Genomic DNA, 26,323 nt, shown 5'->3' with positions numbered 1-26,323 from the left:
TGGTGCATTTCTGTTTAACTGTCTTTAATTTTGAGAGAGAGAGAGAGAGCGAGTGGGGGAGGGACAGAGAGAGAGGGAGACAGAAATGGAAGCAGGCTCCAGGCTGTGAGCGGTCAGCACAGAGCCCCACGCGGGGCTCGAACCTACGAGCCTGCGAGATCATGACCTGAGCTGAAGTCCCGGCTGCTTAACCGACTGAGCCACCCAGGCGCCCCTCCTTTCTTTTCTAAGTAACCTCTGTCTAACCTGGGGCTCAAATTCACAACCCTGAGATCTAAACTCATGGGCTCTCCCCACCGAGCCAGCCAGGCGCCCCCATTTCTGTGGTTCTAAGCCGCTCAGTTTCTGGCATTTTGTTACAGCAGCCACAAGAGACCAACTAGGGTCCTTCCTCACCCCAGGCTCCCACGTGTCTCTGGGAGAACCCAGAAAGAAGCCGGAAACGATGGCTGTGCTCAGGGGGTGCCAACTTCAAAAGGCCAGGCAGGAGGGTTTAACAGCCGGGCCACCTCCACGGACCTCTCTGGGCCTCAAAGCAACCTGGCTGGGAGGCTGGGGCTCACTCACGATCCCTGCTCCCCAGGATCCCAGGGGATTTGATCCAGTTGGATCTCTGAGCTTTTCTGCACCTTCCCCGAGGCCCTAGAAGGTCCCACATGGGGAAACCAAGGCCAAGAGAGGGGCTGAGCCTAGATCTGGGTGGAGGGTGGAGGGGTCTCTTCTCTCTGGGTTCCACCCTCGTCAGGCCAGGAATTTCCTCAGTTTTGTGAGCCCAGCCTCCCTCCTCTGGCTGGAAGGAGGTGTTCAGAGCTCTCTGGGTAATGCCCCACGGAAGCTGCCCCAGTTGGGGTGCCCAGTGCGCAGACCAATGAGAACCCCAGAGGGGAAAGACTGGTCATTTCCTTTCTGCTGTTTGCACCCTCCCTTGGGGCTTAAAAACCACAGTCTGTGGGCAGGACGCACCTTCGATCAGCGGGGAACCCCGGGAGACCCGAATATGGTGAGTCCCCCCCAGCAGGATCATGGGGTTCAGGAACCGTCTCCCTTCTCTGTCTCCTTGCTGGGTCTCTCTCTCTCTCCCCACCTCTCCCCTTCTCGCTGCCTCTGCCTCTCTCTGTTCTCAGTCTCCTCCCTTCTCCCCTGACCTGCATCTCAAGACTCTCCAGGGCTGGGAAACAGCTAAAAAGTAAGATCATCAAGGGATTATCCCCGGGTCCTCGGGGCTGGGATCAGAAAGGTCCCTGGGGCAGGAAATCCGAGTGTTGGATCTGGCTAGATGACATCTTCCTCAAGTGGAGAGATCCAGGAGGGGTCTTTCTGGCGGCGGGAATGGCAGGAGCAAACCCTGGGAGGCTGCAAAGAACCAGCTCGGAAGCAAGGTAGTTACTCACCCGGACTTTCAGATGTTCTGAATTGTAGAGGCGGGGAAACTGAGGCCCAGGCAGGAGCAGAGATGGCCCGGGTGCTTCATGGGTGGGTGGCAGACCCAGGCTGTCCCATGGGTTCTGTGAGTGTCAAAGGAAGCCGGTCTCCAGGCTCTGGGAGGGCTCCCGCCTCCCCTGCCCCCCACCCCCCTGTGCCCCCAGGGCTGGGTCTCCAGAGAGGCAGGGCTGTGATTTAGTACCTGCCTTGGTAGAGGTTCTGGTCTTGCTTCATCTGGGTGAAAGAGGAAACGGAAGACACATTCGCTGACCAAGGAGGGGCTTGGCATTGCCTCACCCCACTTTTGAGACCTGGCTGGGGCCAACAGGACTTTGCGAAGCGGACCGACCTTTGGCTTCGGCTTCTTCTTGCCGCAAAAAGGTCCCAAATACCAAAGCGCATTCAGTGAAAAGTCACTCTGCCCGCCCAGCCCAGAGCCTCAGACTCCTTGTCACGCTGTGTTGGATCCTTCCAGAAACAGTCTACAGGTGCTCAAGAACAGAGGTGTAGGGAATAGAGTAGGGGGTAGTTTGACATGGGGGTCGAGTTGAAATAAGCTTCACGTTCTGTCTCTTCTGTGTAATAGACGAGGAGACTCCTCTTTCTTGGGCTTCCTTCTCTTTACCTTGAAGATGGGGAGAACAATCCGACGATCCTACAGAACTAGAACCTACGCCACAGGATCACTGAAAGAACTAAATGATACACGGAAAGCTTTTACGTGCATGGTATACAGTAGGCGCTCACTGCATGTGGCACGTCTGTCGTTCCTTCCCCCTGCAAACAGACGTACGTTCTGCGCATTGGCCTACAGCTTGCTTTTTTCCCCTAGAGTAACGTATAGTATTAGTAACCGGTATTTATTGAGCGCTTACTGTATGCCAGGCCCTGTGCTATGCACTTTACATTTACATCGAGGAGGAAGATACAGTTATCATCCGTGTATATTTCAAGGGGATTCGTCCTTTCCTTTTGTCAGCTGTGTGATAGTCTCCTGGGAGGGTCTCTCCCCTGTCAATAGAGATTTAGGTTGTTTCCCATGTTTTGTCTTTATGTTTTTTTAATTAAGTTTATTTATTTATTTTGAGAGAGAGAGGGAGAGAGAGAGAGAGAGAGAGGCAGGAAAGAGCAGAGAGAAAGGGAGGGAGAGAGAATCCCAAGCAGGCTCCACACTGTCAGCACGGAGCCCGATGTGGGGCTTGAACTCATGAACCGTGAGACAATGACCCGAGCCCAGATCAAGAGTCAGTCGCTTAACTGACTGAGTCACCCAGGCGCCCGTGTCTTTATTTTTTAAATTCAATGTTATTAAAAAAAATTATTTAGGGGCGCCTGGGTGGCTCGGTCGGTTGAGCGTCTGACTTTGGCTCAGGTCATGGTCTCACGGTTCGTGGGTTCGAGCCCCGCGGGGGGCTCTGTGCTGACCGCTCAGAGCCTGGAGCCTGCTTCGGCTTCTGGGGTCCCCCTCTCTCTCTGCCCCTCCCCTGCTCACGCTCTGTGTCTCTCTGTCTCTCAAAAATGAATACACGTTAATAATTTTTAAAAAATAAATGAAATTTTTTTTTTATTGCAATCTCCACCCCCAACGCGGGGCTTGAACTCACGACCCCGTGATCAAGAGTCGCACACCCTACCGACTGAGCCAGCCAGACACCCCCGCTATGTTTTGTCTTTGAAACCAAAGTTACATCTTTGGACCCAAGTCTGGGTGTCCAGAACTGCAGATGCTAAGTCCGTGGGCAATTTCTCTTTTAAGAGACATTGCCAAAAGGCACACCAACCTAGACTTTCCCTCTGCCGTGCATCAGAGCGTCTTTCTTCCTGCCCCAGCGCCCTCTGCCCCCCCATCTGCACGGTTGCATCAGACTTTCTTTTATGTGTGCGTGTGTTCCACATTTAAAAAAAATTTTTTTTAATTTAATTTTTAATTTTTAAAAATGTACATCCAAATTAGTTAGCATAGAGTGCAACATTGATTTCGGGAGTAGGTTCCTTAATGCCCCTCCCCCATTTAGCCCCTCCCCCCTCCCCAACCCCTCCCGGAACCCTCGGTTTGTTCTCCAGATTTATGAGTCTCTTCTGTTTGGTCCCCCTCCCTGTTTTTATATTATTTTTGCTCCCCTTCCCTTATGTTCATCTGTCTTGTCTCTTAAAGTCCTCATAGGAGTGAAGTCATGATATTTGTCTCTCTCTGACTAATTTCACTTAGCATGATACCTTCCAGTTCCATCCACGTAGTTGCCAATGGCAAGATTTCATTCTTTTTGATTGCCGAGTAATACTCCATTGCATATATATCCCGCATCTTCTTTATCCGTTCATCCATCGAGGGACATCTGGGCTCTTTCCAGACTTTGGCTCTTGTCGATAGCGCTGCTATAAACACGGGGGTGCGTGTGTCCCTTGGAAACGGCACCCCTGTATCCCTTGGATAAATGCCTAGTCGTGCAATGGCTGGGTCGTAGGGTCGTTCTATTTTTAGTTTTTTGAGGAGCCTCCGTACTGTTTTCCAGAGTGGCTGCACCAGCTTGCATTCCCAGAGAAGATTTTTGTATTTTTTTTTTAATTTTGTTTTTAATGTTTACTTATTTTTGAGAGAGAGAGAGAGAAAGCCAGAGCACGAGCAGGGAGGGGCAGAGAGAGAGGGAGGCCCAGAATCCGAAGCGGCTTCCAGGCTCTGAGCTGTCAGCACAGGGCCTGACGCGGGGCTCAAACCCACAAACCGCGCAGGATCATGACCTGAGCCGAAGTCGGACGCTTAACCGACTGAGCCACCCAGGCGCCCCCATATTTTTAAGCAATCTCTACACCCAACGTGGGGCTTGAACCCACGACCCCGAGATCAAGAGGTGCAGGCTCCATCAACTGAGCCAGCCAGGCGCCTCCGGTCCCGGGTTTTACACATCACCCTAGCTCTAGGAGCGCCTTCCACATCAGAGCATAAACTCCTCATTCTTTGGGAGAGTGGCCCAGATGTGTTCTGTGGGCCGGGATGCGCCATCATTAACCCAGCCCCTTCCCTCTTGCTGGACCCTCTGGTGACTTCCCATCTTTGTAGGGGTGCTGCAGGGGCAAAGCTTTTCCCAGCCACTGGTCCTGGCAGGGTCCTGGAAGCCACAGGGTGTTCGAATCAGCACTTTCTTTTTTTTTTTTTCCCCTGGCCTTATGAAATCAGCAAAAGGAAAAGGGCCCCCGGTGAGCTCACGTCTGTCATGGCCATCCGGAAGGCACTTTGTCAGCTGAGGAGCAGGGAGTGGGGGCGTGTAGGGACGCTCCCTTTTCGGAGTCTGAGTCACTGTGTAGCCAAGGAGGCCTGGGAGCTGTGGAACCAGAAGCACAAAAGCTACTAGCTTTGAATGCTGCATCCAAAGGGAACACTCACAACGAGTTTAACCACCTGCTAAAGGTGCCCTACAGCCTCCTGCTGGGCCTGGCATTAACCCTTTAGTTAAACTGGAGCTTGGGGATAGGGGTGGGGGAGTGGAGGGAGGAGGGGGCTGGGTGGGTCCCAGAAGGAAATGGGAAGAAGGGGTGTGGGAGGGGGGGATGGTAAGGGGAAGGCTCCCGCAGGGGCTATTTACCAATAGAAATATTGCAACAAGTTGAGCTTTCTATTTTGAAATGTTTTCACGCTTACGGAAAAACGGTAAGAGCGATACAAAGAACTCCCATAATGCTCTTCACCCAGATTCTCCGGATTTGCTTTATCAGTCAATCATCTGTCTATCATCTGTCTATCTATCATCTTTTTCCCCCCTGAACATTTGAGAGTAAGTTGTAGGCATCACACCCTTTGGCTCTTAAATACCTCGGTGTTTATTTCTTCTTCTTCTTTTTATTATTATTATTATTATTTTCTTAATGTTTTTATTTATATTTGAGAGAGAGACAGAGCGCGGCAAGCACGGGAGGGGCAGAGAGAGAGGGAGACACAGAATCCGAAACAGGCTCCAGGCTCCGAGCTGTCAGCACAGAGCCCCACGCGGGGCTCGAGCACACAGACAGTGAGATCATGACCTGAGCCCAAGTCGGATGCTCAACTGACCCAGCCACCCAGGCGCCCCTCCCCCTCGGTTTTTAAAAACATAAACACAATACCACATCAGCCTCAATAAAATTAGCACCGATTCCTTACTATGGTCAAACACTCCATTTTTACATTTCCCACATTATCTCAAAAATGTCTGATTTTCCGCTTGATTATTCCACTTCAAATCCAAACAATGTCTCCATATTACCTTTGCTTGAGATGCCTCTAAATCTCCTTTAATCCATGACATTTCTTCGTCTTCTCTCTCTGTCTTTTTTTTCTTTTTTACAGTGTCATTTATTTGTGGGAGGAAGCAGACCGTACCATTTGTCCTGTAGAGTTTTCTGCGGTCTCCTTGGGCTGATCTTGTCCCTGTGGCGTTATCATGTTCCTCCGTCCCCTGCTTTTCCTGTGGACTGGTCGTTCTTGATCTAGAACCTTGATTGGAGCCCCATTCATTTATTGGGCCAGAATCACTTCACAGGCGGTGCTGTGTCCTTTCTAATGCGTCACATCAGATAGAACAGGATGTCCAATTGTCTGTCTTCTCTGGATGAGCCACCCAGGCGCCCCTCTTAGATTTTTTTTCCTAAAGGAAGACTTTGCTACATCAACTCTTTATTTCCCTGAAATATATATACCCTGTGCAGAAATGGCAGGATAAGTGCTTGATTTGTTTCTTTTCCAGAATAAAAAGGTGACCAATGGGTTTGCTTGGGTTTTGTTTTTTTTAATGTTTATTTATTTATTTTGAGAGAGAGAGAGAGACAGAGAGAGAGTGGGGGAGGGGTAGAGAGAGAAAGGGAGAGAGACCATCCCAAGCAGGCTTTGCGTCATCAGCACAGAGCTCAGTGGGGGGGTTGATCCTTCCAACTACAAGATCATGACCTGAACTAAAACCAAGAGTCGGACACTTAACTGACTGAGCCACCCAGGTGCCCCTGGGTTTGCTTGTTTTTACTGTCATTTCGAGCTCACAGATCTTTACATATGAATGTGTTTCATTCCATAGCAATTATTATTAGATACTCAAATTGGCTCATCTTTGTTTTTAATGTTTAGTCATTTTTGAGAGAGAGAGAGAGGGAGAGAGTGCATGAGCAGGGGAGGGGCAGAGAGAGAGAGGAGGACAGAGGATTTGCCGTGGGCTCTTCGCCGACAGCAGAGAGGCCGATGTGGGGCTTGAACTCACAAACCTTGAGCTCATGACCTGAGTGGAAGTTGGACGCTTAACTGACTGAGCCCCCCGGGCGCCCCAAGCCTGGGCCCTTTGAACGGCAGAGGGTCATTAGAGACCATAATCTGGGTGCTAAGGCGCTCTGTGTTCTTGGACACCTATATCTTTCTCTATATCCTTCTGTCCTTCCTCTTGCAAGGCAAAAATCTGTATCTTATTCCTATTTTTTATGCTTCATCTTGCCACCCCCCCCCCCCAATATTTTCTCTCTGTTCTGACCCTGAGGTTTTGAAACGACTTAAGCTAATGGTGATAGAAGAGTACGGGTCAACCAGGAAAGAAACCGAGGCACGGAGCAGTAAGGGAACTTCCAAGGGCCCAGGCAGGCTTCAAGCAGGACAGTCGGGATCTGGCCCCTAAGTGCCGTGCTGAGCTAGCCGGGAACCCGGAGCGAAAGGACACATGTGTGCCCCTCTACCCTTCGCAAAATACCCTCCGGTAGTTTGAACCGAGTAGGACAAATAAATAAAGCTCTGCCCAAATCCCCCCGCCCCCGCCCCACAACAGAAACCACCTCATAAGCCCCAGCAGCGTGACTGTCCATAAAACCCCGGAATTGCCCGATACGTTTACACACCAGTGTCCATTTGCAGACACCCACCTGTCTGGGAAAGCAAACTGTGGTCTGATTGGACGGTTCCCAAGGCACAATCGTGCAAGGGCAGGAAACAAACAAAGACGGCAGCCTGTCTTTATTTACAGTTTGGATGTTTTGCCCCCCCCACGCCCCATGGATTTGAGGGGGAGGGGCGGGCATTGATTTTGATTCTTTAAAACATCGCATCAACATATTTACCTGGATGACTGAGCGTTGTTTTTTGTTTTGTTTTGTTTTGGGTTTTTTTTTTGTTTTTTTTTTTGATTCCCCCTTTCTCCTTGCTTAAATACCAGGCCAAATCCCTGCCTTCTGGGGGGGGGGGGGGGGGGAGCCACTCGGAGACAGAGCACGGAGCTGTCTTAGTGGGTGAGAGGCAGCAAAAGGGGGTGATGGGCGGCAGTGGGGTAGCCACCTGGGGATATCATCTCAGTTTGTTGACTGCGTTAAAAAAGAGCTAAAGGGGCGCCTGGGTGGCGCAGTCGTTAAGCGTCCGACTTCAGCCAGGTCACGATCTCGCGGTCCGTGAGTTCGAGCCCCGCGTCGGGCTCTGGGCTGATGGCTCGGAGCCTGGAGCCTGTTTCCGATTCTGTGTCTCCCTCTCTCTGACCCTCCCCCGTTCATGCTCTGTCTCTCTCTGTCCCAAAAATAAAAAATAAAAAACGTTGAAAAAAAAAAAAATAAAAAAAATAAAAAAAAAAAAAAAAAGAGCTAAGGAGCCGCGGGGCGCCCGCGGGGGTGGGGCTCGGTGGGTTGAGCTTCCGACTTCGGCTCAGGTCACGATCTCGTGGTCCGTGAGTTCGAGCCCAGCGTGGGCTCTGTGCCGAAGGCTCGGAGCCTGGAGCCCGCTTCGGATTCTGTGCCTCCCTCTCTCTGACCCTCCCCCGTTCATGCTCTGTCTCTCTCTGTCTCAAAAATAAATAAACATTAAAAAAAATCAATAAAAAAAAATTCAAAAAAGAGCGAACCAGCTGTGTGTCATGGGGTACAGTCCCGTCAGAACGGACAGTGAGCACAACGTTGGCAGCAGGACTAGGTTTTGCCCGCTCGGTTGCCGGATCCTGGGGATGTCCAGGGATTTTAGCAGGAGGCGGCAGGGCGGCAGGTGTAACCCTGTCGCTGGGTCTAGGCCCTCCACATCCCCGTTTCCCTGGGGAGAAACCTGGGGCTCCAAGAAGAGGTGTGATGGGCTCCTGGCCGCCTAGCTCTCATGGGCCCTTCTTGCCTCTCTCATCCCACCCAGGACTCCCTGAATTACAGCACCCCTGAGTATCCTGATTATGGCTGGACCGTGGACCCGTACATGCCAGTGGACAAGTCTTCTAGAACCCCCACCCTGTCTGCTCCGAATGTGATTGCCCTGGTAATCTTCGCGGTGGTCTTCCTGGTGGGCGTCCCGGGCAACAGCCTGGTGGTGTGGGTGACAGGCTTCGAGGTCCGGCGAAACATCAACGCCATCTGGTTTCTCAACCTGGCGGTGGCCGACCTCCTCTCCTGCCTGGCGCTGCCCATCTTGTTCACATCCATCGTCCAGCACAGCCACTGGCCCTATGGCGACGTGGCCTGCCGCGTCCTGCCCTCCCTCATCCTGCTCAACATGTACGCCAGCATCTTGCTCCTGGCCACCATCAGCGCCGACCGCTTCCTGCTGGTGTTTAACCCCATCTGGTGCCAGAACTACCGAGGGGCCCACTTGGCCTGGGCGGCCTGCGGCGTGGCCTGGGGCTTGGCCCTGTTGCTGACCATCCCGTCCTTCATGTATCGCGTGGTGCAGGTGGAGGCCTTTCCGTTCAAGATGCAGTGCGGCGTGGACTACGGGAGGGACGGTTTCGTCACCGAGAGGGTCGTGGCCATCCTGCGGCTGGTGGTGGGCTTCCTGTGGCCGCTGGTCACGCTCGGAATCTGTTACACGTTCCTCCTGATTCGGACGTGGAGTCGCAGCGCCACGCGCTCCGCCAAGACGGTCAAGGTGGTGGCGGCGGTGGTGACCAGCTTCTTTGTGTTCTGGCTGCCCTACCAGGTGACGGGGATAATGCTGGCCCTGTTCCACCCGCACTCGAGAACCTTCAAGAACGTGTCGGCTTTGGACGCCCTGTGCATCGCCTTCGCTTACGTCAACTGCTGCATAAATCCCGTCATCTACGTGGCGGCGGCTCGGGGCTTGCACGCCCGCTTCCTCAAGTCCCTCCCCGCCAGGCTCCGGAACGTGTTGACCGAGGAGTCCGTGTCCCGGGACAGCAAGTCCTACACCCTCTCCACGGCGGACACCCCAGCCCAGAAGAGCCAGGCGGTGTGAGGGGCGCGCTCCCGGCCGCCCTCTGCTCGGCGCCCCCCCGCCTTCCCACCCGTGCGGTGTCTCTGGGCTCACGGTAACCGTGACCTTGGTGAAACCGTGTTCCCGGGAGCAACCCTGCCCCCTCCCGCCAAACAGCTCTCTGTCTGCGCGTGCGCGTGGAGCTTGTGACTAGGACACATTCGATACACAGAAGACAGATGGGAACGTCTCAGCCTTTGCAGAAGAGTGAAGGGCGCCTGCGCGGCTCAGTCGCTTGAGCGTCCGACTTCGGCTCAGGGTCACGAGCTCCCGGTTCGTGAGTTCGAGCCCCGCGTCGGGCTCTGGGCGGACAGCTCGGAGCCTGGAGCCTGTTTCGGATTCGGTGTCTCCCTCTCTCCCTGCCCCTCCCCTGCTCACGCTCTTTCCCTCTTTCCCCCCCAAATAAAATAAACATAAAAAAAAAAGCCCAACTAAGTGTGTTTAAAGTACAGTAGGTTAAAATGTTACTCAATTGGGTTTTTTTTTTTTTTTTTTTTTTAAATGCCTTAAGTAAAAAAGAGGTTAGATGGTCCCGGTCAGAAGCAAGTGTGTGGGAAGCTTGCCGTAAGGGGAGGTTAAGAAACATGGGTTGGGCACCTCCAGGGGGGAAGGAGGTCACGCGGGAATTTGACGTTTTACTTTGTAAACTGCTGTTTGGATTGCATTTCTCAAAATAAATAAAAGAAAAAGAAAAAAAGAAAAAAAAACTCAAGAAACTTTAAATTTTGGTTATCACTGCGGACTCACGTGTAGCTGGCTGTGAGTGATAATATAGAGGGATCTTCTGTGCCCTTGACCTATTTCGCTATGGGAACACCTTGCAAAACATTACAAGATCACGACCAGGATGTCGACACCGATATACTCGAGGTGCAGGATATTTTCGTCACCACCGGATCCCCCATGATGCCCTTTTCCAGCCCCCACCCCCCACCGACTGCCCTCCACCCTCCCAGCGGGGTCTCCGGCCCCTGGCCACCACGGTTTTTCACTCTCATCTTCAATTCGGTCCTTTCCAGGAACGTTATATCAATGGACTCATTCAGCGTGTAACCTTTTTTTTTTTTTTTTTTTTTTTTTTTTTTTTTTTAAATTTTTTTTTTTTTTTTTTTTTAACGTTTATTTTTGAGACAGAGAGAGACAGAGCATGAACGGGGGAGGGGCAGAGAGAGAGGGAGACACAGAATCGGAAGCAGGCTCCAGGCTCTGAGCTGTCAGCACAGAGCCCGACGCGGGGCTCGAACTCACGGACCGCGAGATCATGACCTGAGCCGAAGTCGGACACCCAACCGACTGAGCCACCCAGGCGCCCCTCAGCGTGTAACCTTTTGACTTTTGAAAAAACTAGTCTGCTGCGCTTGAATGATGAACATAGGGGCGCCTGGGTGGCTCCGTGGGTTAAGCGTCTGACTTCCGCTCAGGTCATGATCTCCTAGTTTGTGAGTTCAAGCCCCGCGTCGGGCTCTGTGCTGACAGCTGGGAGCCTGGAACCTGCTTCGGATTCTGTGCCTCCCTCTCTCTGTGCCCCTCCCCCGCTCACGCTCTGTCTTTCTCTCTCTAAAAAATAAATAAACATTAAAAAAATTTTTCTTTGAATAATGAAAATAAAAAACAATAAATGTTGAAACGCTGTGCTACTTATAATTGACTGCAAAACAGTTCTGTTTAGTGTTTTGTGTGCGTGCGTGCGTGTGTGCAGATGGGCTAGAAATATCGTATAGACCAGCGCCATTCAACAGAAACATGCTGTGAATCTCACAGGTAGTTTCCAGTTTTCTGGTTGCCACACTAAAAAATTGAGAAGAAACGGGGGCACCTGGCTGGCTCAGCTGGGAGGGTGTGTGGCTCTTGATCTCAGAGTCGTGAATTTGCACCCCATGTTGGGGGTAGAACTTACATAAATAAATACATACACTTAAAAAATAAAAAAGAAATGGATGAAATAATAGTAATATATTTAAATTTTTTTTAACGTTTATTTATTTTTGAGACAGAGAGAGACAGAGCATGAACGGGGGAGGGTCAGAGAGAGGGAGACACAGAATCCGAATCAGGCTCCAGGCCCTGAGCTGTCAGTACAGAGCCCGACGCGGGGCTCGAACTCACGGACCGTGAGCCGAAGCCGGCCGCTCAACCGACTGAGCCACCCAGGCGCCCCTATATTTTATAATTATATTAACAACAATGACATGAGTAGCATAGTAATGTTGAATATAATATATTCATGAACATTATACAATTATGTATTATATGAATATCAATATGTTATATAGTAATTGTGTGTATATATATATTTCAAAGATTTTATTTTAGTTATTTATTTTTTAAAATGTTTATTTATTTATTTTTGAGGGGAGGGGCAGAGAGAAGGAGAGAGAAAGAGAGTTACCCAAGCAGACTCTGTGCTGTCAGCTCAAACTCATGAACCAACGAGATCATGACTGTAGCGGAAATCAAGAGCCCGATGCTAACCGACTGAGCCACCCAGACGCCCCAAAGATTTTATTTATTTTTTATTTAATTTTTTTAACGTTTATTTATTTTTTTGAGACAGAGAGAGACAGAGCATGAACCGGGGAGGAGCAGAGAGAGAGGGAGACACAGAATCTGAAACAGGCTCCAGGCTCTGAGCCGTCAGCCCAGAGCCCGACGCGGGGCTCAAACTCACGGACCGTGAGATCACGACCTGAGCCGAAGTCAGACGCTTAACCCACCGAGCCACCCAGGCGCCCCAGCAAAGATTTTATTTTTAAGCAATCTCTACACCCAGCGTGGGGCTTGAGCTCACAACTCTGAGATCCTGACTGAGACAGCCAGGTGCCCCTATTAATAATTACATTTATAATCAGATAAAATCAAAATGTATAACTATGTTACATAATGTAGAACATATATAACACATATTAACATTATATGAATGTATATAATTGACATCAATGTATTATAGTGATAGTAATACTATCAATATATTTATTACATTGTAATATACAATGATATTTCATATATAAAATATATTCATGCAGCCAATGCTATATTTCGCCTAACAATATATCCAAGATATTTCTTTTATAATTTTCTTCCCCATTTCCCTCCTGTAACTGTGTGTTTAATTTGAGAGACAGAACGAGCAAGAGTAGAGGAGGGGCGGAGAGAGAGAGAGAGAGAGAGAGAGAGAGAGAGAGAGAGAATCTTAAGCAGGTTGCACGCTCAGTGTGGAGCCTCACGTGGGGCTTAATCCCACGACTCTGGGATCACGACCTGAGTCCAAATCAAGAGTCGGACACTCAACTCACCGAGCCACCCAGGCGCTCCCAGCATATTTCTTTTTATTAATTTTTTAAAAATGTTTATTTATCCTTGAGACAATGCGAGAGGCAGAGTGCAAGCCTCGGAGGGGCAGACAGAGGGGAGACACAGAATCTGAAGCAGGTTCCAGGCTCTGAGCTGTCGGCACAGAGCCCGATGTGGGGCTCCAGCCCGTGAACTGTGGCATCATGACCTGAGCCAAAGTCAGATGCTTAACCCGCGGAGCCACCCAGGCGCCCCAACCGGCCTGTTTTTAAAAGATCGTCCCGTTCGGCACCTGGGTGGTTCGGTCGATTAGGCACCGGACTCTGGATTTGAGCTCGGATCATGAGCACGGCCAGCTTTCCCCGGGGGTGGGGAGTGGGCTGCAGACGGCGAGGTCTTTCCCTCACTCCGATCTGGGAGGGAGACGTTGTCCCAAGAGCTGGCGCCCCGCAATGGTCTTCTGGAAACACTCTGAGGTCACCGCGTGGGATCCAGGTGGCTTCTCCGAGGTGGTGAGCCGCCCCGCCCGGGGGAGAGGGAAGTGGGCTGAAGGGCCCGGCCGTTGCCACATCTGGGGTTTGGGGGCATCTGCTGGCTCAACAAGTTCTGAGGAGGAAGTGGGGGAGAAAGAAAGTGGATGATTGGGTTTGGCTGAGCCGGCTGTGTCCGTCCCCCGCCCCCTGCCTACCACCGCCACCAAGTGCCCCGACACCCACCCACCTATTCCTCAGACCTGGCTCCCCCAGGCCCCCGGGGCAAAGCCTCGTCCCTGCACCTGTGCCGTGTGACCTCCCCGAACACCACACCTCTAACCCCCGGGTAGGTACCGTTCTGGATCAGCACGGTCTCATGGGAGGCACAATGCAAGCCACGCATGAGACGGTCCGTTTTCCGGCGGCCGGGTAAGAGGCAAGCAAAGCGAAGCAGAGAGAATCAGACACAATTAATTTGGGTGTTAGTTATACTTTTAAACGTTTGTTTATGTGTTTTGAGAGAGAGAGAGAGAGACAGAGAGAGAGAGAGCGCGCGCGCTTGTGTGTGAGCGGGGGAGGGGCGGAGAGAGAGAGGGAGAGAGAGAATTCCGAGCAGGCCCTGTGCTGACAGCAAACTCGGGGCTCGATCCGGTGAACCGTGGGGTCGTGACCTGAGCCGAAATCAAGAGTCAGACACTTACCCGACTGAGCCACCCAGGCTCTGTACTTCTGGAGCTCTATGTGTCTAACGCGCCCGGGTTCTAGGGTGACATTCTACAATCGTGTGATTCAAATAGTCTGTGACTAACACTGTAAGATCCCTTGGGTCAAATAGCCATTCACCCTTTCAGGCTTCGAGAGTTTTGTTAGGGTGGGGGCAGCTGCCCTGCTCAGTCGGTAGGGCGTGCGACTCTTGACCTCGGGGTTGCGGGTTCGAGCCCCAGGTTGGGGATAGAAATTACTTAAAAAATAGAATCTTTAGGGGCGCCTGGATGGCGCAGTTGGTTAAGCGTCCGACTTCAGCCAGGTCACAATCTCGCACGGTCCGTGAGTTCGAGCCCCGCGTCAGGCTCTGGGCTGATGGCTCGGAGCCTGGAGCCTGTTTCCGATTCTGTGTCTCCCTCTCTCTTTGCCCCTCCCCCGTTCATGCTCTGTCTCTCTCTGTCCCAAAAATAAATAAAAAACGTTGAAAAAAAAATTTAAAAAATAGAATCTTTAAAGAAAATAAGTGAATCTACAAAATTACGTTCGGGTGAACCCTGTGAAATTGCCAAACTTCATCCCATTGTGGGGTGAGGAGGTGTAATGGCTTATTGTTTATTATTTAAAAAAATTGTAAAATACAAGTCACGAAAAAAGTCACCATTAATGGCATTTAGTACATTCCCAGTGGGGTGCAGCTGTCACCACGGTCTGGTTCCGGAACATTCCCGTCACCCCAAAAGACACCCCTCCCTGCCCCCCAGCTCCTGGCAACCACTTACCTGCTTTCTCGTCAGACATTTGTCGGAATACGACCTATTTGCACCCACAACATGGCAATTTCCTATGTCAACTTAACCTTTTTTTTTTTTTTTAAGTTTATTTATTTTGAGAGAGAGAGAGGCAGAAAGAGTGGGAGAGAGAGAGCGAATCCCAAGCAGGGGATGCTCCAGGATCCACGGCAGAGCTCGACGCGGGGCTCGGACTCACAAACCGTGAGATCATGACCTGAGCTGAAATCAAGAGTCTGACGCTTAACCAACGGAGCCACCCAGGCGCCCCTGTCATCTGAACCTTCTAAAGTGTTCTCCTTCGGGGCACCTGGGTGGCTCGGTCGGTTAAGCGTCCGACTTCGGCTCAGGTCATGATCTCGTGGTCCGTGAGTTCGAGCCCTGCATCGGGCTCTGTGCTGATGGCTCGGAGCCTGGAGCCCGCTTCGGATTCTGTGTCTCCCCCCTCCCCCCCCCCCCACTCGTGCTCTGTCTCTCTCTCTGTCAAAAATAAATAAAAACATTAAAAAAACTTTAAAGTGTTCTCCTTCTAGATTCCCTGTGTTGAGGGGCTGGGACTTGGCATCTCGTGGGATGGCTGTAAAGGAATCCCACCCCCTGATTGGCCCCTCACTTTTTATAAATCTGTGATCCCCACCCCCTCATCCCTCGCCCCTGGCCTCTGCAGCCCGTAGAGACACCGTCCTCAACCCACAGCATCCCCCAGGCCCCCAGCGCCAGGGACACCGGAAAACCTCGGCCTCCCAGAATCCGAGAAACGTGCACCCCGAGACTCAGGGGCTGAGTTTTATGAAGATCTAACGATTTGAGCAGTTTTAGCCCAATCTGTAAACTCCGGATGAGACTGAGGACGGACAGTCCCCGGGTCTTTTCGGACCAGGACGGGTTCCCATAGGGTGTGGGAGATGAAGGGGTCTCCCGGAGCAAGGCAGGGACGGAGGGGACAATTGTCTCCTCGGGGAGGTCTGGGGCCATGACAAGGTTCAGCCAAGACGCGGTCACCCAGGGAGGGGGAGACGCCCCAAGTCGCGCAGTGAGTTCCATCCAGTTTGTTGACTCAGAACAACTTCCTCTAACAACATGATTGTACTCTGTACACAACAACAAAAGAAACATTGTAAATACGTCCCCTCAGCCCCTGAAGCACACACAGAGAGAAGTACAAACACAGAAAACTGCTGAATAGGGGCTCTGGGATCAGAGAGTCACTTCCTCTTGCTAAGCCTGCGTTCTTTTTTTTTTTTTTTTTTTTTTTGGTCATGTTTACTTATTTTCGAGAAAGAGAGAGACAGAGCGTGAGAGGGGGAGGAATAGAGAGAGAAGGAGACACAGAATCCGAAGCAGGCTCCAGGCTCCGAGCTGTCAGCCCAGAGCCCGACGCGGGGCTTGAACCCACGAACCGTGAGATCATGAGCTGGGCCCAAGTCAGACGCTTAACTGACGGAGCCCTCCCGGGGCGCCCCAAAGCCTGCGTTCTTAAAATGTAAATTTTAAGAGTTTCTGTTACAGTCTTTCTGCTGTGGATTTAGCACAGGGGAAGCCACCTCCGACGTGCCGGGCACTGTCGTATTCGTATGTGTGTTTTCAATCTCTTTACCGTTTTTTTTTTTTTTTTTTTTCCTGCTGCTGCAGAAAGTCCACCGCACAGGAGAGGAAACTGAGGCTCAGAGAGGCGGAGACTCCCCCCTCCCCCCCACCCAAACTCCTCAGCGGGGGACCTGAAATATGAGTCCTTCTGGTTCTCACGCCCCCGTTCTCAGCCTCTGCGGCTGTGCTGGGAGGGAGGTTAAGGACCTCGAAGGTCAACATCTTCCCATTCTAAAGATGGGAAACTGAGGCTCACAGGAGGGATAGGATTTGTTTGCGTTTTGTCGGCTCTGAGGCCTCAGGCCCTGTGTTTGGTGGCCTTGGGCTTTTTGTGGGGACCGTGACCCTGAGCCGTCTCCCTCAGCGCATGGAAGGCGGGAGGCGTGTTTATCTGCCCTTGGGGCTCTGCGGAGGGAAGAGAGAGAGGGGCTGGGCACGCGGCTGGAGGCTGGGAGGCAGGGAGAGGGCAGCGAGCGCTTGGTGAGGGTGACCTCAGAGGGTCCCATGGGAGAGTGAGTCTAAGCCCAGATTTCCGCCCCCCCAGGTCTTGAAGGTCAAACAGCACGCAGGTGTGGCTTCCAAGAATCGGTGACTGGTGACATTGATCCTGGGGTTGGTGACACAGGGTCAGCCCTCCACCCACCCGAGCCGTCTCTGGCTTCATGTGCTGCCCAGTAATTTTGGGATATGTGAGTCATGGGAAGAGTACAAGACAAACACACCCCGGGGCGTAGGACAAGGCCACTCCTGTTTTTCCTGGCTGTGGAGATCTGCTGGGGCCCGTGAGTCGGCGGTGCCCAGCGGCGTCCCGTGGGAGCCCTCGGCCAAGGGGACGGGCTTCCAGGAATCCCCCCCCGGCTGCCAGACGCCCGGAGAGACCTCAGACCTCCTGGGTCCCGGCTGTGAGCCCGGCTCGTGCTTCAGGTGGCATTGGGTCAAGATGAGGATCCTCTTACAAGACACAGTAAGGATGGAGGGAAGGGCGGGAGGGAGGCGTCGCACCAGCTTGGCCTTTCAGACGAATGATTGTCAGAAGCTGGGACTCAGTCCTGGGACTTGAGAGATGGAACCCTCTCACCATTCCGCTGGGATTCCAGACCCGTGGAATTTACTCGGGCAGCCCGGCAGAAAAGCTTGGGGCAAAGGACCCACGTAGCCCTCCCACCCAGGTGGAGAGGAAACGGTCAGTCTTCAACCTCCAGGATCTCGGGCAGTTTCTGGAGACCCCAGCAAATGGCAACGCGTCCCGTGACCTAGCCCTTCGACTCAGTCATCCCGCTCCTTAAGACTTTGACTTTATTTTCATGTGTAACATACACACAGAAAAGTGGGCTCGTCAGAACCAGGAAACTCCGCATATCTCCACGAGCCGAGCTTGCACAGGCAGTGAGCACCCCGGCCAAGAAATAGCACAATCCGGGGGCGCCTGGGTGGCTCAGTCGGTTGAGCGTCAGACTCTCGATCTCGGCTCAGGCGGTGATCTCCCCGTTTGTGAGATCGGGCCCCGCGTTGGGCTCCTCGCCGAGCGTGAAGCCTGCTTAAGATTCTCTCTCTCCCTCTCTCTCTCTCTGCCTCTCCCCGCTCTCAAAATTTAAAAAAAAATTTTTTTTAAGGTTTATTTATTTATTTGGAGAGAGACAGAGACAACGTGAGCGGGGGGAGCGGCAGAGGGAGAAGGAGACAGAGTATCCCAAGCAGGTTCCGCGCGGTCAGCACAGAGCCCGATACGGGGCTCGAACTCATGAAAATGCAAGATCGTGACCTGAGCCGACACCAAGAGTCGGACGCTTCACCGACTGAGCTACCCAGATGCCCCTCAACATACATAAATATTAAAAATAAAAGGAATAGCACAACCCTGGTCCCAAAGTGCCCTCCCGTTCCCCCAGTTACTAACCCCCCCCCAGATAATTCTTCTCGTTTTTTTTTTCTTTTTAAATTTTTTTAACGTTTATTTACTTTTGAGACAGAGAGAGACAGAGTATGAACGGGGGAGGGTCAGAGAGAGAAAGGGAGAGACAGAATCTGAAACAGGCTCCAGGCTCTGAGCGGTCAGTACAGAGCCCGACGCGGGGCTCGCACTCATGAACTGCGAGACCATGACCTGAGCCGAAGTCGGACGCTTAACTGACTGAGCCACCCAGGCGCCCCTCTTCTGCTCGTTTTTGAACTTGATGAGAATGATACTACTCAGTCAACCCTCCCGCGTGTCTGTCTGGATCTCTCCCCTCAGCAGTGTATATGTGAGATCTATCCACCTTCGCGTGTGTGGTTTGTTTATTCTCATTGTTGTAGAACATTCCACCGCAGGAATATACCCTGCTCTGTTTATTCGTTCCCCTGTGGGTGACTATTTGGGTGGTTTCCCAACATGGGCTGCTGTGAACGTGACTCTTCTGGCAAAGGTCTTTTGATGAGCATATGTATGCTTCTCTGGGAGGTCGCGGTGAGGTATCCCATGTTGGGTTCAAGTCCATTCTGCTCCACGGTTCCCCCGGGCCCCAGGGGCTCCAACACGACAGGCTGATTTACAGACACACGTGTGCCAAGAGCACTCACACGGGTGCTTGGGATCTCAAGGAACCGAAAGAAGCCGAAGTCACCCGTTTGTTTCTCGGTGCCTCAGTTTCCCTCTTCATTCGTTTACTCGCCAAACATCCCCTAAGCACCCGCTGCGGGCCGGGTGCCCTTCTAGATGCCGGGGACACAGTGGAGCCAGAAGTAGCCAACAGTTTGGGAAATGGGGCATAACAATGGCACGTACCTCATAGCGTTGTCATAAGGGTTATGCCTGGTACATAGTAGGTGCTCAATAAATGTCACCTGCTCTCTTCGTTGTTATAAAGTAATAATAATAGTTATTTTGGTAATTATGTTTTACATGTAGATATAGTTATATGAATATAGTTTATTGCATAAAAGGTGATAACATAATTAAGCTGCTCGTGACCATTATTAAAACTGTCCTTTATTGGGGCGCCTGGGTGGCTCCGTCGGTGAAGCGTCCGACTCTTGGTTTCAGCTCAGGTCATGATCTCGGGGCTTTGCTGGTAGCGCAGAGCCCGCTTTTGATTCTCTCTCTTTCTCTCTGCCCCTCCCCTGCTCACGCTGTCTCTCTCTCAAATAAATAACCTTAAAAAAAATTTTTTTTTTCAACGTCCTTTATTTAGTCTAAGGCTGGTTAATGAGCACGACCCGTCCAGCCAGGGGGCCGATTCTGAACCGTAAGAAAAGGGTGGATGTGTGTGCAGATAGGGAAACAGATCGAAAACACATTGCGTGGAAAAGGCTAAGAGATGACCCAGGGGGTGCTGGAATGTTCCATCCCTGTCTGACATCTGAAAAGGGAAATTCCACAGACTGGTTGAGCTGCCAACACGCGGAATGCTTTCCAGACTTTAGCCAGTAAAAGCTGGGCAGGGCGGGGGTCTTAGGGTGGGAGAGAGGGTACGTGTAGCAGCACGTGACACATGTCACGTGCTCACTGTGGACCAGGCACTGGGTTCGGCTTGTCGCCCCGATTCACTTACTGAATGCTCGCGACACCTCTAAGGGAGGAATATCATTATCCTCGTATCACAGACGGGGAAGCTGAGGAACAGAGAGGTTCAGTGACCCGCCCAAGGCCACACGGCTGGTGAGTGTTTGAATTTAAAATTTTTTTTTAATTTTTTTTTTTTTATTTTTGAGACAGAGAGAGACAGAGCATGAACAGGGGAGGGGCAGAGAGAGAGGGAGACACAGAATCGGAAGCAGGCTCCAGGCTCTGAGCCATCAGCACAGAGCCCGACGCGGGGCTCGAATCCACGGACAGCGTGATCTTAACCTGGGCCGAGGTCGGATGCTTCACCGACTGAGCCACCCAGGCGCCCCTGAATTTTTAAAGCCTGCACACACACACACACATACACACACACACACACACACAGTGGCCGGGCCTCTTAGCAGCTGGTTGGCAGCTAGTTGGCAGGGTGGAGGGGGCAGAAGGTGTCCCAACTTCCCCTCTGCTCTTCCTCTTGTGTCAATGCCAGACAGGGCTCTGGGTAGGGCCAGCCAGCCCATGAAGAGTCAGCAGACAGCCACAGGGTCAGGTCACTCTGACATTGTGGGGGATCGTCTACGGTCTACCTGAGCCCTTGGTCTGTGCCACGTGATTTACACACACCAACTCCTCAAGGCCTCCTTCCCCTCCGCCCCAAACCGATGAGGTAGGTCCACCTCCGTGACTCATTTCTCAGATGAGGAAACCGAGAGAGAGCCAACTGAAACTCAGTTACAGAGCCCGGGTCTGCTCCGGGCCACGGGCTGTCCTGCCTTCTGAATCTAAGATTTCGGGGTGAATATATTCCAGGGCCCGGAGGTCCGGGTGGGGCCAACCCAGTTCAAAACTCGGCTCTGTTACTTGCTTAGCTGGATGGTCGTAGGGAGGTTATTTCTCTGTGCCTGTTTTCTCGTCTGCAGAATGGGTGCAATAGCAGTGTTAGAATCAGAGGGTTGTTATAGGGATCGAATGATTCACTGTTCCTTGAACGTGACCGGCCATGTTCTCACCTCAGGACCTTTGCACTGGCTGTTCCCTCTGCCTGGAACTCTCTTCTCTCAGATCCCCACACGGCTCATCCCTCTCACCTCCTTTATGGCTTTGTTCAAATGTCACCTTCTCAGAGAGGCCGTCTTTGACCACTTATTTAAAATTCCCTGTGTGATTTTTTTTTTTTTTTTGCCATAGCATTTATCACCTTCTAAGATACTGTATTTTGCTTCTTTATTCCTTGTGTGACTTATTCCTTCCTCATCTGCCTCCATCCACCTAGAATGTCACCCCGTTGTGAATTCAGTGCCTGGAACAGACAGGGTACTCAGGTGCTAACTTGAATGAATGAATGAATGAATGAATCTCCTAATGGAGAATTCGAGATTTTATTTTTCCTGTTTTCCTGACACTATCACGACTTTACAAAATTGCTCTTAGTAGAGGGCGCCTGGGTGGCTCAGTCGGTTGAGCGTCTGACTTCGGCTCAGGTCACAGTCTCGCTGTTCGTGAGTTCGAGCCCCGCGTCGGGCTCACTGCTATTAGCGCGGAGCCCGCTTCGGATCCTCTGTCCCCCTCTGTCTCTGCCCCTCCCCTGCTTCCTCTCTCCCTCAAAAAATAAATAAGACACATTTTTAAAAATTTTTATTTATTTTTGAGACAGAGAGAGACAGAGCATGAGTGGGGGAAGGGCAGAGAGAGAGAGGGTGACACCGAATCCGAAGCAGGCTCCAGGCTCTGAGCCATCAGCACAGAGCCCCATGCGGGGCTCGAACCCACCAACCGTGAGATCATGACCTGAGCTGATGTGGGACACTCAACCGACTGAGCCCCCCCAGGCGCCCCCATAGAGGACATTTCCATGAACACACAGCGCTGCTCTGGAAATTCCAAATAATAATTGGCTAGGGTCCTAATATAATATTTGGGGATTCCAAAAAATTTTTTATCACGATCATTTTTTTATATAAAAATATTTTTTAAATGTTTATTTATTTTTGAGACACAGAGGCAGAGCACGAGCGGGGGAGGGGCGGAGAGAGAGAGAAAGAGAGGGAGACACAGAATCCCAAGCAGGCTCCAGGCTCCGAGCTGTCGGCACGCAGCCCCACGCTGGGCTCGAACTCACGAACCATGAGATCACGACCTGAGCGGAGACCAAGAGTCTGTCGCTTCACCCCCTAGGCCACCCAGGCGCCCCGATGGTGATCATGTCGTGACGCTGTAGCGTTCCGGAATTCCCAGATGCTAAGAAGCCTGGGTTGTAACACTGGGACATTCTAGAATTCCGGCATGCTCTGGAGCTAGTTCTGGAATTCCAGGATTCCAACGGGGGGGGGAGGGTGGGGGGGAGGCGGGTGTGCTGACGTGGCATCGTCTTCGAAGTCCAAGTCGCTCCCCAGCTAGTCGCAAGACCGGAACGCGCTGCGGTTCGGAGGCTGTCACAGCGTCTAGTCTCCAAGCCGCTAATGGGGCTCCCACCCCCTAGGATTCCGGGGACCCGGTGGGGGGGGGGTTTCCTCCTCACTTTCCACGCCTTTCTCCCCGGTTCAGGTGTCTGGGGCCTGGATGGAGAACACGTCGGTCAGCTACGAGTATGGGGATTACGACGGGATTCCGGACCTCCCCGTGGACTGCATGGACGGCACCTGTGTCTCCAGCGACCCGCTGGGCGCCGCCCCGTTCCTGCTCTACGGGGCGGTCTTCCTGCTGGGCGTGCCGGGCAATGCCGTGGTGGCCTGGGTGTCCAGGAAAGAGGCCCGCCACCGGGTCGGTGCCAGCTGGTTCCTCCACCTGGCCGTGGCGGATCTGCTCTGCTGTTTGTCGCTCCCCATGCTGGCGGTGCCCCTCGCCCTCGGGGGCCACTGGCCGTACGGGGCGGTGGGCTGTCGGGCCCTGTCCTCGGCCATCCTGCTGTCCATGTACGCCAGCGTGCTTCTCCTGGCCGCTCTGAGCGCGGACCTCTGCCTGCTGGCCCTCAGGCCCGGCTGGGGGGCCGCCGCCGGGCGGGCTCGTAGGGTGCAGGCAGCCCGCGCGGTCGCCTGGACGGTGGCCCTGCTGCTCACCGTGCCTTCGGCCATCTATCGCCGGCTGCACCAGGAGCATTTCCCTCGACGCCTGGAATGCGTAGTGGACTATGGTGGGTCCGCGGCCGCCGAGAACACCGTGACCGCCACCCGCTTCGTCTTCGGCTTCCTGGGCCCCCTGGCGGTCGTGGCCGGCTGCCACGGTGCCCTTCTGTGCCGCGCGGCCCGACGCCGCTGGCCACTGGGCGCGGCTGTGGTGGTGGGCTTCTTTGTGTGCTGGGCCCCCTACCACGTGCTGGGGCTGGTGCTCACCGTGGCCGCCCCGCACTCCGCGCTCCTGGCCCGGGCCCTGCGGGCCGAACCCCTGGTCAGCAGCCTGGCTCTGGCTCACAGCTGCCTCAACCCCATGCTCTTCCTGTATTTCGGGAGGACACAACTGCGCAGGTCACTGCCGGCCGCGTGTCACTGGGCCTTGAAGGAGTCGCAGAGCAAGGATGAAAGTGTGGGCAGCAAGAAATCCACCAGCCACGACCTCGTGTCGGAGATGGAGGTGTAGGCTAGAAGGAGGCTGGTCTGTGTTCTTCTGTCTGATTTCGCAAAGCTGGCTTCAGGCACGGCTGGATCCAGGGGCTCAATGATATCATCACTGATTTCTCTATCCGTTCAACATCCACTCGTTATGCACCTGCTATGTGTAAGGCCCTATTATAGGCACCGAGGAAGTGGCAGTGACCAAAACAGACACAAACCCCTGCCCTCGGGGAGCTGGCATTCTAGTGGACGAAGACAGACAATATTCTCGTGGACGAAGACTGACAGAAAGCAAAGGAAAAGTGAATATGGAATACATCAAGTGGTGATAAGTGTTAAGAAATCTAAACGGGACGAAAAGGGCTGAGTGAGGCAGGGATATCGATCAGTCAGGCAAGGCTCATCGGGTAAGGTGATATTTTAGCCAAGACCCGAGGAAGGGAGGGAGAGGTCATGCTTAAAGTATGTTAAACACGGGGCTCAGCAAGTACAAAGGCCCTGAGGCACAATGTGCTTGGCATATTCCAGGAAGAGTGAAAAGGCCAGTGTGGAGGGAGCAAGAGGGAAAGTGGGGTGAGAAAGGGAGATAGATAGTGGGGGACCAGATTCGAAAGCCTCTCAGGCCATAGCAAGTGTCTGGAGATCCATGGGAGTGTTCTGAGCTACTCTTATCAGTTAAAATACACAAGACGCAGTAAATTTGAGTTTCAGGTAAATAGCAAGGAAAAGGTTTAAACATTTTTTTATTTTAATATTTTATTTATTCTTGAGAGAGAAAGAGAGAGAGAGAGAGAGAGAGAGAGAGAGAGAGAATGAGTGAAGGAGGGGCAGAGCAAGAGAGGGACGCAGAATCCAAAGCAGGCTCCAAGCTCTGAGCTGTCAGCACAGAGCCCGACATGGGGCTCGAACTCACAAGCCATGAGATCATGACCTGAGCCGAAACCAAGAGCCAGATCCTCGACCGACTGGGCCACCCAGGCATCCCTGTAATTTTTTTTTTTTTTTCTAATCTACATCAGGCGACCCTTTTCTGAGCAGAAAGAGGTCTTGATCTGACTTAGATTTTAATAGGGTCCTTCTAGTTGCTGGTGGAGACGAGTCTATGGGGGTGGGGGGAAGGGACACGAGGAGCAATTGCAACAGCGAAGAGACTACTGCAATAGTCTGAACAAAAAGTGATGGTGACTCGAGTCAGGGTAAGAGCAGAGGTAGTGAGAAGGTGACAGATTACGAGTGTATTTGGAAGGAAAGCCTACGTCCTAGCTCCTTAGCTTGGTATTTGAGGCTTCTCTCCACTACTGGAAACGTTTATATTCTAGTATATTCTTGTGGCAGGCAGAATAATGGCCCCTAATGAGGTCCACATCCTAATCCCCTGAGCCTGTGACTATGTGACCTACCATGGCAAAGGGAACTTTGCAGATGTGATTAAGGATCTTGGGGGTGGGGAGAGTATCTTAGATGATCTGCATGGGCCCAAGGGAATCACAAGGGTCCTTATCAGTCAGAGTCAGTAGCAGATGTAACAACAGAAGCAGATGTCAGCGACTGGAGACAGAATGCGGCCCCAGAAGGGGCTTACCGACACCTTGCTTTGAGACTTCCGACCCCCAAAACTTACAGAATAAATTTGCATTGTTTTAAGTCACTACATTTGTGGTTACTTCTTAATTGGCAGCCCCAGGAAACTCACACGGACCCTCTGAGCTGGATTAGTTCATGCTTCTGGGCCGTTTCCCCAAGCTGGTGCCGTTGCCCAGAATGCCCTTTGGATCTGTGCTGCCCAATCTTACTCAAATTCAAATGAATTCAAATGCAACATTTAGTTTATCAGTTGCACCAGCTTCGATAGATAGCCACGTGTCGCTGGTGGCTACCATATCGGGTCGTGCAGATATAGAACCTTTCCACCACTGCAGAAAGTTCTATTGGGAAGGGCCCCTGGAGAATCTCACCTGCTCACATCTTTTATTTTTTTATTTTTATTTATTTATTTTTTTTAACGTTTTATTTATTTTTGAGACGGAGAGAGACAGAGCATGAACGGGGGAGGGGCAGAGAGAGAGGGAGACACAGAATCGGAAGCAGGCTCCAGGCTCTGAGCCAACAGCCCAGAGCCCGACGCGGGGCTCGAACTCACGGACCGCGAGATCGTGACCTGAGCTGAAGTCGGACGCCTAACCGACTGAGCCACCCAGGCGCCCCGCAGAGTGTACCTTTAAAAAGTAAAACATAAAGAGGGGTGCCTGGATATAGAGTCTTTACAGGGCAGCATCTTACACATAGTTTCTCCTTTAGGGTAATTCCATCAACAACACAGGGAAGGAACGAGAGATGCTTCATTTTATAAGATGAGGCTCAGGGAGCGGAGGTCGTTTGCCCAACGTCACACGGCAAGGAAATTACAGAGCTGAGATTTGACCCCACGTTCCCTTGACTCCAGTGCCCATGCTCAGAAATTTTCCTTCCAATGACACTCTCTCTGGGGAACCCTCTCTGATCCATTCCCCTCCAACGGAGGGCATAGTGTTCTCTTCTCTGACTTGAGTTTCTAGAACCCAAGTTCTCAGGTAAACCGTCAATTCCCCACGGGCAACCAGTGCGCTATTTTTATTCCTGTCTCTCCTCCCCCCATCCCAGGTCTTAGAAACATCAAAACGATCTTTGTCTACACCCTGTTTTCCAACTAGACCCTGAGCTCCTCAATGCGATGAGGTTCTCTTTCTTGCTATCTTTTTTCTCTATCTGCTACAGGGATACACAGTAGGTCCTCAACAATACATATTTTATTC

General features: G+C 52.1%; 2 protein-coding genes and 1 long non-coding RNA gene across 10 annotated transcripts; 2 read left to right on the top strand and 1 right to left on the bottom strand.

The window, feature by feature from the left end:
- The first annotated feature begins 708 nt into the window (after window positions 1-708).
- C5AR1 (complement C5a receptor 1) lies at window positions 709-9,899 on the top strand. Of its 2 annotated transcripts, XM_042919593.1 has the most exons (3): window positions 986-1,000; window positions 1,277-1,379; window positions 8,528-9,899. In XM_042919593.1, exon 3 carries the CDS (start codon window positions 8,588-8,590, stop codon window positions 9,578-9,580), a length of 993 nt encoding a protein of 330 aa, XP_042775527.1. In that variant the 5' UTR covers window positions 986-1,000; window positions 1,277-1,379; window positions 8,528-8,587; the 3' UTR covers window positions 9,581-9,899. The 2 variants fall into 2 exon arrangements, with proteins under 2 accessions (XP_042775526.1, XP_042775527.1); XM_042919592.1 differs by lacking the exon at window positions 1,277-1,379 and having other exon boundaries at window positions 709-1,000.
- A 256-nt stretch (window positions 9,900-10,155) lies between these two features.
- LOC122208476 lies at window positions 10,156-11,039 on the bottom strand. The gene is made up of 2 exons (XR_006197245.1): window positions 10,924-11,039; window positions 10,156-10,652 (listed from the first exon to the last, which is right to left on the bottom strand). It is a non-coding gene; the product is annotated as an uncharacterized LOC122208476 (long non-coding RNA).
- Window positions 11,040-13,089: 2,050 nt separating this feature from the next.
- Window positions 13,090-24,324, top strand: C5AR2 (complement C5a receptor 2). Of its 7 annotated transcripts, none has more exons than XM_042919892.1 (3): window positions 16,229-16,338; window positions 16,987-17,406; window positions 22,528-24,324. In XM_042919892.1, the coding sequence occupies exons 2-3, from the start codon at window positions 17,383-17,385 to the stop codon at window positions 23,554-23,556; spliced, it is 1,053 nt and encodes a 350-aa protein (XP_042775826.1). In that variant the 5' UTR covers window positions 16,229-16,338; window positions 16,987-17,382; the 3' UTR covers window positions 23,557-24,324. The 7 variants fall into 7 exon arrangements, with proteins under 7 accessions (XP_042775830.1, XP_042775826.1, XP_042775825.1 ...); XM_042919891.1 differs by having other exon boundaries at window positions 16,229-16,427; XM_042919896.1 differs by lacking the exons at window positions 16,229-16,338; window positions 16,987-17,406 and adding an exon at window positions 13,090-13,708.
- The last annotated feature ends 1,999 nt before the right edge of the window (window positions 24,325-26,323 follow it).

The sequence above is a fragment of the Panthera leo genome, chromosome E2, assembly GCF_018350215.1.
Source record: "Panthera leo isolate Ple1 chromosome E2, P.leo_Ple1_pat1.1, whole genome shotgun sequence".
Taxonomy (NCBI): Eukaryota; Metazoa; Chordata; class Mammalia; order Carnivora; family Felidae; genus Panthera; species Panthera leo.
This window is presented reverse-complemented; position numbering and strand designations above follow the sequence as displayed.

Coding starts and splice junctions, on each gene's coding strand:
- C5AR2 (XM_042919892.1), top strand. CDS start 17,383: ATGAGGATCCTCTTACAAGACACA. Junction 17,407..22,527: donor GGATCCTCTTACAAGACACA/GTAAGGATGGAG, acceptor TCCCCGGTTCAG/GTGTCTGGGGCCTGGATGGA.
- C5AR1 (XM_042919592.1), top strand. CDS start 869: ATGAGAACCCCAGAGGGGAAAGACTGGTCATTTCCTTTCTGCTGTTTG. Junction 1,001..8,527: donor CCCCGGGAGACCCGAATATG/GTGAGTCCCCCC, acceptor CATCCCACCCAG/GACTCCCTGAATTACAGCAC.